We start from the raw sequence: 12,517 nt of genomic DNA on the forward strand, positions 1-12,517 counted from the left end.
CCAAATCCAGGCCAGAGGCCCAGCCCTCCAGCTTCGACCTCATGCCTCTCTGTCCAAATCAGAAGGCTTCAACCTCCACACCAGCAGGCTTAGCGTCCCCTGACCGCTATCCCTTTCCCCCTCGCCGGGTACTAGGGACGGTCAGCATAGCACCACCTACTGGCAACTGATAAGAACAGATACTACACTTGATCTTAGCCAAAAGGCCGAGAAGTTTGTGATGGCTTATGCCCGGTTTGATTGTGCAACAAGGGGCTGCTTAAATGCTGCAGTGATAAGCGGTTGTTGAGCAGCTTTCATTTTAATTTTCACTCCTGTCAGTGAGGGGTTGGCTCTTCAAATGCATAGCCATGCTTGATGTGTTTCCACTGTCATATGGCTTTCTTGTGCCACAGTGCTTATACACCGTCACGGTTTTATCCACTAACCTCTTTCCTTCATCATTATATTTGACAGGGAAGCCAAAATGCTCCCATACAGGGAATTTAAATGACGCGGGCGTTCAAGCTCCTCCGTTCCTCTGCTCGCCATGACCACGCTGTGTGTTGACTGAACATGCGCACAACTTCTTTTTTTTTTCCAGAAAATCAATCCGCGAATCACGGATCAATGACGATCCGTTGCACCACTACCTTAGATTGTAAGCTCCTCGAGGGCGGGGACTGATGTGAACGTACAACGTATATGTGAAGTGCTGCGTAAATTGACGGCGCTATACAAGTACCTGAAATAATAATAATAATAATAATAAAAATGGTATTCTGGGGTCCGGTACTCACATACCTGGTGTGCTGCTGGAGATGAGAGAGCTGGCGGAAGGATTTCTCACAGTACGAGCAGTGATAGGGTTTGACACCGAGGTGGATGCGCAGATGCTGTGCTAGATATGAAGCATTGGCAAACGATTTGGAACAATGCGGGCACTTATGAGGTTTGGCCTCTGTGTGGGATTTGGAGTGAATCTGCATCTCTGACTTGGAGAAGAAGGTCAGGGGGCAAACTTTACACCTAAATCCAGGGAAAGGGAAGAAAATCAGCCATATATACAAGCAGCGAGCAACCCAGTGCAGCCAATAACAGTCCTGCACTGAGACAATATGACCCCCCCCCCCCCCCGGCAATGTGTTCTCCTTCCCTGTGACCCCTTCTCCTTGCTTATGATCAGAATTCCTCACCACCTGTGACCCCTTCCTCCACACCTGTGACCCCTACTCCTTGTCTTTGACCCCCTTCTCCTCACCTGTGACCCCTTCCTCCACACCTGTGACCCCTTCTCCTTGTCTTTGACCCCCTTCTCCTCACCTGTGACCCCTTCCTCCTCACCCATCATTAGTTCTCCTCAACTGTGACCCTATTCTGATCAACTGTGACCCCTATAATCAGTTCTCCTCAACTATGACCCCTTCTCCTCGTCTGTGACCCCTTTCTCCTCTCCTATCATCAGTTCTTCTCAACCGCGACTTCTTCTCACCTGTAACCCCCTTCTCCTCGCCTGTGATCCCCTTCTCCTCGAATCATCAGTTCTCCTCGCCTATGACCCCCTTCTCCTCACCTGTAGGTCTTGCCCTCTTTTCCAATATCTCCTGAAGCCAGGATGGGGTAGGGGACAACAAGCACTGGGGTTCCAGGGTGGTTCTCCGCCTTGATTTTCTTGCGCCCCCTCTCAGGTTTGGAGGGCCCCAGCAGGCTGTGCCCCTGGATGGTCTTTATGGTGTCCAGCATTGGTTGGCTGGTGAGTCCTGAGATGAGGGTCGGGGAGGTGGCGATAAGTCGAGTCTGGCTGTTGGAAGTTGGAATGGAGGGGTTACCGCTGCTGGTACCGGTGCTGGATTCTGAAGTGTTGACGTTTGTGCGGGACGATAAAAGGCCCAGCCCTGGAATACAAATCAGAGGAATGAGTCAAGGCTGCAGGGGCCGGAGGGACGGACTAACGCTGCAGTCTGGGGTCTGAACCCGGTGACTTCAGGAGGAGATAACACAAGTTCTGTATTTAATATTCTGTATTGTCATCTTTCATCTAGAAAAAGACACTCAGAGATCAAGAAAAGGACAGGCTGGAGTGCTGCAAAGAGCGGGGTCAGAGGTCACCATTCACCGACACCAGGCTGGCAGCCACAGGTTACCGACCACCAATCTGACAAAGACCGTTTCCAACAAAGTTCAGGTTTGTAATCGGGTCTGCAATATCCAATCATCTGCACTGCAACACTTCAATTACTAAAAGCGTTACAGCACAGTGCTATACGAGCGCATGACCTGGAGCATCGGTCTCCCACCAATCAGACCTCACAGACCACTAACATGCCTTATACACACACATTGCTCCGCCTCTATGCCCCCTCCCCCTGAATAACACTATTGCTTTATACACAATGCTCCGCCTCCCTGCCCCCCTCCCCCTGAATCACACTGTTGCCTTATACACACACACACACACACACACACACACAGTGCTCCGCCTCTCTGCCCCCTCAATCACACTGCTGTCTTATACACACAATGCTCCGCCTCTCTGCCCCCCACCCCCTGGATCACACGGCTGCCTTATACACACACACACACAATGCTCCGCCTCTCTGCTCTCTTCCCCCGTGATCACACTGCTGCCTTATACACACAATGCTCTGACTCTCTGCCCCCTGCGGCAGAACTGTAGACAACATACATTTTCTTGTAGCCCATAGACCACTGGTTGGCGCCTGCTGATCTGGAGCACCTGAGTACAGCTACATATCCATGTTCTATTAGTCAGATATCATACACACAATACAGGGAGAGATCACCTTTCCTCCATCCTTGTGTAGAATGGATTACCTGTGACAGAGCTGGTTGCAGGCCGGGCATGCAGCGCCACGTCTGGCTGAGGGACAGCTTGTGGGTGCAGTCCTGGGACTTGCTGTAGCTTCTGTAGAGACATGACGGACTGGCTGGTCTCCGCTGGCGAGGAGGGGATGAGCAGAGATTGCTGCGAAGGGACGGAAGTAGGAGGCAGGTGAGGAGGTCGGATCTTTTCCGCCATCAGTTGTTCCTTGATCTTATTGATTAACACCAGGTTATCCAACTAAGCAAAGAGCAGAAGCGTTAGCGTGACCTCGGAGAGGATCGGGGACCAACTACATACACAACAGTGCCGGACAAGGACAGGCAGGAAGGGTCATGACACACAGATATGACAAGGACAGGAAGGGTCAGGACACACAGATATGACAAGGACAGGAAGGGTCAGGACACACAGATATGACAAGGACAGGAAGGGTCAGGACACACAGATATGACAAGGACAGGAAGGGTCAGGACACACAGATATGACAAGGACAGGAAGGGTCAGGACACACAGATATGACAAGGACAGGAAGGGTCAGGACACACAGATATGACAAGGACAGGAAGGGTCAGGACACACAGATATGACAAGGACAGGAAGGGTCAGGACACACAGATATGACAGGGGCAGGAAGGGTCAGGACACACAGATATGACAAGGACAGTAAGGGTCAGGACACACAGATATGACAAGGACAGGAAGGGTCAGGACACACAGATATGACAAGGACAGGAAGGGTCAGGACACACAGATATGACAAGGACAGGAAGGGTCGGGACACACAGATATGACAAGGACAGGAAGGGTCAGGACACACAGATATGACAAGGACAGGAAGGGTCAGGACACACAGATATGACAAGGACAGGCAGGAAGGGTCAGGACACACAGATATGACAAGGACAGGAAGGGTCAGGACACACAGATATGACAAGGACAGGAAGGGTCAGGACACACAGATATGACAAGGACAGGAAGGGTCGGGACACACAGATATGACAAGGACAGGAAGGGTCGGGACACACAGATATGACAAGGACAGGAAGGGTCAGGACACACAGATATGACAAGGACAGGAAGGGTCAGGACACACAGATATGACAAGGACAGGAAGGATCCGGACACACAGATATGACAAGGACAGGAAGGGTCAGGACACACAGATATGACAAGGACAGGAAGGGTCAGGACACACAGATATGACAAGGACAGGAAGGGTCAGGACACACAGATATGACAAGGACAGGAAGGGTCAGGACACACAGATATGACAAGGACAGGAAGGGTCAGGACACACAGATATGACAAGGACAGGAAGGGTCAGGACACACAGATATGACAAGGACAGGAAGGGTCAGGACACACAGATATGACAAGGACAGGAAGGGTCAGGACACACAGATATGACAAGGACAGGAAGGGTCAGGACACACAGATATGACAAGGACAGGAAGGGTCAGGACACACAGATATGACAAGGACAGGAAGGGTCAGGACACACAGATATGACAAGGACAGGAAGGGTCAGGACACACAGATATGACAAGGACAGGAAGGGTCAGGACACACAGATATGACAAGGACAGGAAGGGTCAGGACACACAGATATGACAAGGACAGGAAGGGTCAGGACACACAGATATGACAAGGACAGGAAGGGTCAGAACACACAGATATGACAAGGACAGGAAGGGTCAGGACACACAGATATGACAAGGACAGGAAGGGTCAGGACACACAGATATGACAAGGACAGGAAGGGTCAGGACACACAGATATGACAAGGACAGGAAGGGTCAGGACACACAGATATGACAAGGACAGGAAGGGTCAGGACACACAGATATGACAAGGACAGGAAGGGTCAGGACACACAGATATGACAAGGACAGGCAGGAAGGGTCAGGACACACAGATATGACAAGGACAGGAAGGGTCAGGACACACAGATATGACAAGGACAGGAAGGGTCAGGACACACAGATATGACAAGGACAGGAAGGGTCAGGACACACAGATATGACAGGGACAGGAAGGGTCAGGACACACAGATATGACAAGGACTGATCCCAGTAGGACTATGGTGGTCATCTCTCCATAACAATACCTGTACAGTGTGATGGCAACAGGCTGATGTGTGAATTCACAGAAAATCAACTTTAGAAATTTTCAAACTGCCAGATGCGGGGTCACCCAATCAGAGGGAAGAACTGCCAGATGCGGGGTCACCCAATCAGAGGGAAGAACTGCCAGATGCGGGGTCACCCAATCAGAGGGAAGAACTGCCAGATGCGGGGTCACCCAATCAGAGGGAAGAACTGCCAGATGTGGGGTCACCCAATCAGAGGGAAGAACTGCCAGATGCGGGGTCACCCAATCAGAGGGAAGAACTGCCAGATATGGGGTCACCCAATCAGAGGGAAGAAGAACTGTTAGATGCGGGGTCACCCAATCAGAAGGAAGAACTGCCAGATACAGGGTCACCCAATCAGAGGGAAGAAGAACTGCCAGAAGCGGGGTCACCCAATCAGAGGGAAGAACTGCCAGATATGGGGTCACCCAATCAGAGGGAAGAAGAACTGTTAGATGCGGGGTCACCCAATCAGAGGGAAGAAGAACTGCCAGATACAGGGTCACCCAATCAGAGGGAAGAACTGCCAGATATGGGGTCACCCAATCAGAGGGAAGAACTGTTAGATATGGGGTCACCCAATCAGAGGGAAGAACTGTTAGATGCGGGGTCACCCAATCAGAGGGAAGAAGAACTGCCAGATACAGGGTCACCCAATCAGAGGGAAGAACTGCCAGATATGGGGTCACCCAATCAGAGGGAAGAACTGTTAGATGCGGGGTCACCCAATCAGAGGGAAGAAGAACTGCCAGATACAGGGTCACCCAATCAGAGGGAAGAAGAACTGCCAGATGCGGGGTCACCCAATCAGAGGGAAGAAGAACTGCCAGATATGGGGTCACCCAATCAGAGGGAAGAAGAACTGCCAGATGCGGGGTCACCCAATCAGAGGGAAGAACTGCCAGAAGCGGGGTCACCCAATCAGAGGGAAGAACTGCCAGATATGGGGTCACCCAATCAGAGGGAAGAAGAACTGCCAGATATGGGGTCACCCAATCAGAGGGAAGAAGAACTGCCAGATATGGGGTCACCCAATCAGAGGGAAGAACTGTTAGATGCGGGGTCACCCAATCAGAGGGAAGAACTGCCAGAAGCGGGGTTACCCAATCAGAGGGAAGAACTGCCAGAAGCGGGGTCACCCAATCAGAGGGAAGAACTGCCAGATATGGGGTCACCCAATCAGAGGGAAGAAGAACTGCTAGATGCAGGGTCACCCAATCAGAGGGAAGAACTGTTAAATGCGGGGTCACCCAATCAGAGGGAAGAACTGTTAGATGCGGGGTCACCCAATCAGAGGGAAGAACTGTTAGATGCGGGGTCACCCAATCAGAGGGAAGAAGAACTGCCAGATGCGGGGTCACCCAATCAGAGGGAAGAACTGCCAGAAGCGGGGTCACCCAATCAGAGGGAAGAACTGCCAGATATGGGGTCACCCAATCAGAGGGAAGAAGAACTGCTAGATGCAGGGTCACCCAATCAGAGGGAAGAACTGTTAAATGCGGGGTCACCCAATCAGAGGGAAGAACTGTTAAATGCGGGGTCACCCAATCAGAGGGAAGAACTGTTAGATGCGGGGTCACCCAATCAGAGGGAAGAACTGTTAGATGCGGGGTCACCCAATCAGAGGGAAGAACTGTTAGATGCGGGGTCACCCAATCAGAGGGAAGAAGAAGAAGAACTGTTAGATGCGGGGTCATCCAATCAGAGGGAAGAAGAAGAAGAACTGTTAGATGCGGGGTCACCCAATCAGAGGGAAGAACTGTTAGATGCGGGGTCACCCAATCAGAGGGAAGAAGAAGAAGAACTGTTAGATGCGGGGTCACCCAATCAGAGGGAAGAACTGTTAGATGCGGGGTCATCCAATCAGAGGGAAGAAGAAGAAGAACTGTTAGATGCGGGGTCACCCAATCAGAGGGAAGAACTGTTAGATGCGGGGTCATCCAATCAGAGGGAAGAAGAAGAAGAACTGTTAGATGCGGGGTCACCCAATCAGAGGGAAGAAGAACTGCTAGATGCAGGGTCACCCAATCAGAGGGAAGAACTGTCACTGACATGGACTGAGCCGGCTCTGACCTCCTATAGGCCGATTACTGGGCTACATTCTATGACTTCACACAGCGAATTCCACCCAATCACAAAGACTGACTGCATGGAGGATGCAGCACAGGAGAAGCTCCGCCCGGCACTAAATTAAAAAGTGATATTAAAAGGCAAGAAAAAAAAACAACTAACCATGTTATACTTACCAGCTCTGTAATGGTCTTGCACAGAGCAATCCTGATCTGCCTCTTCTCGGGTCCCCCGCCAGCACTCCTGGCCCCTCCCTCCTGCCGGGTGCCCCCATAGCAGGCTCACTCCTGAGCTGCTGTTCTGTGTACATTCCCACACACAGAGTTGTAGCTCGGCCCTGTCCCCTCTCTCTTCTCATTGGTTCACTGGCTAAGATTGACAGCAGCGAGTCCCCGGAGAGTCGAGGCTCTTGTGCTGGATCACAATGGGGCTCAGGTAAGTAATGGGGGGTGGGGGGAGGGGGGCTGTTGCAGACAGGTGAGCTTTTACAACAACTTTAATTGGGCTATGGAGGGGAGAAAAAAAAACATACCCAGCGCCTAACACCAGTGTAACGTACCCCGCTCCTAATGCATCAAAAAGCTGAAAGCAATTAGCCAAACCAACAAACATAAAATGGATAAAAACACTATTATAATAATAGAAAACAATGGCAGTCATATGCTACATACCATCCTGGGGGAAATAGGTGAGAAACTAGCGCTAGCATGAAAGAAAATAACATGATCAGCCCAAATCCTAATCTGCCACAATCTAACTACGGGGGTGCTGCTCTAGGACCACAGAGGGCGCTCTCCTGAATCATTGAAAAACAAAAGGCAAGGACAAGAGTGTCTAAGCAGGAAGCATTGATGAAATGAATAAAATTGCACTCACATGTGGCGGGCAGAACAGTCCGTGTCTCCTGGAAGCCGGGACCCCTGCCTTGGCCACCGGTAAGGGGATGAGAGGGCACTGGTGATGGAATAAAGCCGCTGTCACTGAAGGAACACCGTCACCGATGCAGCACCCCGGAGGAGGAGGAGCCTGCCTGACGTAGCCGATGTTCACATGCGCAGGATACAGGAACGAGTTTCCTAACTTCTTCCTCAATCCGAAGCTGGGAAACGCGTTCCTGTATCGTACTGCGCATGAGAACATGGTCATACGAGGCAACCGCCTCCTCCTCCGGGGTCCTGGTCCGCACTCCATCACTCCCGGCTTCCAGGAGACACGGACTGTTCTGCCCGCCACATGTGAGTGCAATTTTATTCATCATAAATGCTTCCTGCTTAATATACGGCACTATGGGGGTCACACTCTTCTCTCTCTCTCTCTCTCCTGTGTTTACAGTCAGTCCGGCACTCAGCCCCCTGCGCTGTCATAGGAACCATCGTCCTATCCGGATCACTCATTAGGGTAAGGACTGAGAATGGCCACATCTGCTTTGTGTGCCAATGAGAAGGTGAGTAGCTACACCCAATTGAGTTTACAAGGAGGAGGGGGTGATCCTTTTTCCAACTCCAGTCATTCTGTTATTTTTTTTTTTTTCTGACATTATTTAAAAAAGGGGGGGGATTCTGTTCTATACCCGCTGTATATTCACAAATATGAGCAGCTGAATTATGATTCCCCCTTTACCCCCTCCCCCAGGACAAAGTGCCACTGTCCACCATTATTATCAGCCCTCCCATCTCTAACCCCCTCACCCCCCAGGACAAAGTGCCACTGTCCACTAGAATTCCTCAGCCTTCACATTGACCCTTTCCCATCTAGGAGTTCACAAACCCCTTTCTTGCCTGTCCAAGAGGACCTTTCCCCCTCTACAAGCAGACCTTCTCCCTTTCCTACCTCTACAAGCTGTCCATCTCACTCTCCAAGCTGGCCTTCTCCCTCTACCTTTCCAAGCTGACCTTCTCCCTTTCCTACCTCTACAAGCTGGCCTTCACCCACTACAAGCTGACCTTCTCCATTTCCTACCTCTACAAGCTGGCCTTCACCCACTACAAGCTGACCTTCTCCCTTTCCTACCTCTACAAGCTGTCCGTCTCACTCTCCCTTGACAAGCTTGCCTGCTCCCTCGACAAGCTGGCCTGCTCCCTCACCCTTTCCCAGCGAACTCCCTTTCCAAGCTGACCTTCTCCCTTTCCTACCTCTACAAGCTGTCCTTCTCGCTGGCCTGCTCCCTTTCCTACCTCTACAAGCTGTCCGTCTCACTCTCCCTCGACAAGCTGGCCTGCTCCCTCGACAAGCTGGCCTGCTCCCTCTCCCTTTCCCAGCGGTCTCCCTTTCCAAGCTGACCTTCTCCCTTTCCTACCTCTACAAGCTGTCCGTCTCGCTGGCCTGCTCCCTTTCCTACCTGTACAAGCTGTCCGTCTCACTCTCCCTCGACAAGCTGGCCTGCTCCCTCGACAAGCTGGCCTGCTCCCTCGACAAGCTGGCCTGCTCCCTCTCCCTTTCCCAGCGAACTCCCTTTCCAAGCTGACCTTCTCCCTTTCCTACCTCTACAAGCTGGTCTTCACCCACTACAAGCTGGCCTTCTCCCTTTCCTACCTGTACAAGCTGTGCGTCTCGCTCTCCCTCTCCAAGCGGGCTCCCTTTCCAAGCTGGCCTTCTCCCACTCCAAGACCTTTTACCTTTCCTACCTCTACAAGCTGTCCGTCTCACTCTCCAAGCGGTCTCCCTCTACAAGCTGAGCTTCTCCCTTTCCTACCTCTACAAGCTGTCTGTCTCACTCTCCCTCTCCAAGCGGTATCCCATTCCAAGCTTGCCCTCTCCCTCTACAAGTGGTCTCCCTTTCCAAGCTGGCCTTCTCAGTCTCCAAGCTATTCGTCTCACTCTCCTCCCTCTCCAAGCCGTCTCCCTTTCATCCCGCTCCAAGCTGGCCTTCTCTCTCTGTCTGCTCTACTTATCACTGCAAAAGTGGTTTCCATACAACCGACTGACCAGTCTGGTCATCCTACAATTAGACTGAACGCACTTTGGGGTGGGGATCTCATTTCTTATTTTGGATTGAACAGCTCTGCAAAAACGGTTGGTGAATTCTGATTCCTGGCAATGACCTATAAAGGGTGCAGGCTACCAGACAGGGCCAACTTTATGGGTAGCAGATAAATCGACATGCATTATAAACGGTAGTAAATATCTGTAGCTAAAGCGTGAATTGAGTTATCAATCGATGGATATTGATAAATGCAAAACTAGAACAATAACCATGTCCAGCAAAGCACAGCGAGGCCAATCAGAGTGACGCCAACGAGTGATCACACGTCCCCCGAGCATTCATAATAAAGGGAGCGTTCTACAATATTATACTCTTCACATTATTAAAGGAGATATTGTCTTATCTGTGATCAGAAATGTTATGTGATTTGAGGGGGGGGGGGGGGGTCTACGCAAGTCTGTGATTACACATCTCATCTCCCCAAACCATTAGGTAGTGGCTGTGATCAGCAATTATGTGTCTATCTGCCCTGAGTGGTGGTGACACTCGGCGGCTGTCTGACTCTAGTGGGGACTCCCGCCGGCCCCCTCTGTCTTCATCCTGTACACATCTCCCCGGCTCAGTAACATTTGCGATATAATGATACATAGAATGAGGCAACTCCTGCCGCAGGCTGTACAGTAGCAGGAAGCAAAGGTTAAAGGTCATTGAAGAAGTCTCACCTGGCTGGGCATCGCTGGAGGCGGAGGCCAAAAATAGGGATTGTTAAAGCGCGGTTCGGCCATCCTGCAAGAAGGAAAGAGAGTTATGGCTCTGGCTGGAGGATGATCAGCGTCATGTACAGGAATGAAGCCGGGTCACATATGCAATATACTGGCATTTCATTGTATTTAGAAGGTAAGTAAGAGCGGCTGGCCGGTGCTCCGAGTGTCAGCACACAGGCCAAGCTCTTCATTGGTGGAGTAGAACACGCAGGTCATCCAATGGACAGCATTACACTTCCATCTGCACTCCAGACCCGGGTGAGACATACAGAGGAGGAGAGGAGAAAATCTAAAAGTCTATCACTTCCAACACAGCCACCAGCAATGCCTACCGGACTGGGGAGAGAAGAGTGCGAGCTCAGCAGACAATACAGTATATATATATATATGAAGCACCAACATTTATTGCAGAGCTGTGCTATTGGTAATACATCATCCATAACATATACATGGTTGTGTGACCCAAAAGCTTACAATCTAGACAGTAAAAAGGTACAGAAGGTTCAGGCTCTGACAGCTGAAGAAGCAGAAAATGTGACAGCAAAGTATACAATGTGTTCAATCTGAGGAGCCAACGTTCTACCGAGAGCTTGACCCGTCCGAGGAGAACCAGGGGGTCGGGGGAGGAGAATAAAGGGTTATACAGGCCATACACCCCTGTACTGAGACTGAGGAGAGCTGGGCCATACACCCCAATACTGAGACTGAGGAGAGCTGGGCCATACACCCCAATACTGGAGGAGAGCAGGGCCCATACACCCCACTACCGAGACTGAGGAGAGCTGGGCCATACACCCCACTACTGAGACTGAGGAGAGCTGGGCCATACACCCCAATACTGAGACTGAGGAGAGCAGGGCCATACACCCCAATACTGAGACTCAGGAGAGCAGGGCCATACACCCCACTACCGAGACTGCGGAGAGCAGGGCCCATACACCCCACTACCGAGACTGAGGAGAGCTGGGCCATACACCCCACTACCGAGACTGAGGAGAGCTGGGCCATACACCCCACTACTGAGACTGAGGAGAGCTGGGACATACACCCCAATACTGAGGAGAGCTGGGCCATACACCCCAATACCGAGACTGAGGAGAGCTGGGACATACACCCCACTACCGAGACTGAGGAGAGCTGGGCCATACACCCCAATACTGAGACTGAGGAGAGCAGGGCCATACACCCCAATACTGAGACTCAGGAGAGCAGGGCCATACACCCCACTACCGAGACTGCGGAGAGCAGGGCCCATACACCCCACTACCGAGACTGAGGAGAGCTGGGCCATACACCCCACTACTGAGACTGAGGAGAGCTGGGACATACACCTCAATACTGAGGAGAGCTGGGCCATACACCCCAATACCGAGACTGAGGAGAGCTGGGACATACACCCCACTACCGAGACTGAGGAGAGCTGGGCCATACACCCCACTACTGAGACTGAGGAGAGCTGGGACATACACCTCAATACTGAGGAGAGCTGGGCCATACACCTCAATTCCGAGACTGAGGAGAGCTGGGACATACACCCCACTACCGAGACTGAGGAGAGCTGGGACATACACCCCACTATCGAGACTGAGGAGAGCTGGGACATACACCCCACTACCGAGACTGAGAGCTGAGCCATACACCCCACTACCGAGACTGAGAGCTGAGCCATACACCCCACTACCGAGACTGAGGAGAGCTGGGACATACACCCCACTACCGAGACTGAGGAGAGCTGGGACATACACCCCACTACCGAGACTGAGGAGAGCCATACACCCCACTACCGAGACTGAGGAGAGCTGAGC

General features: G+C 51.6%; 1 protein-coding gene and 1 pseudogene across 1 annotated transcript in view; both read right to left on the reverse strand.

Moving 5' to 3' along the window:
* Nucleotides 1-10,734, reverse strand: part of ZNF362 (zinc finger protein 362) — a gene marked incomplete at its 5' end in the record, with an annotated part of 29,429 nt that extends 18,695 nt beyond the window's left edge. The window contains 4 exon segments of the mRNA XM_040327006.1: nt 784-1,008; nt 1,553-1,874; nt 2,815-3,061; nt 10,671-10,734. Coding sequence (XP_040182940.1) covers nt 784-1,008; nt 1,553-1,874; nt 2,815-3,061; nt 10,671-10,733 — 857 coding nt within the window.
* On the reverse strand, nt 41-218 carry LOC120916604 (annotated as a pseudogene).
* Nucleotides 10,735-12,517: the final 1,783 nt, after the last annotated feature.

This window comes from Rana temporaria, chromosome 10 (assembly GCF_905171775.1).
Source record: "Rana temporaria chromosome 10, aRanTem1.1, whole genome shotgun sequence".
Taxonomy (NCBI): Eukaryota; Metazoa; Chordata; class Amphibia; order Anura; family Ranidae; genus Rana; species Rana temporaria.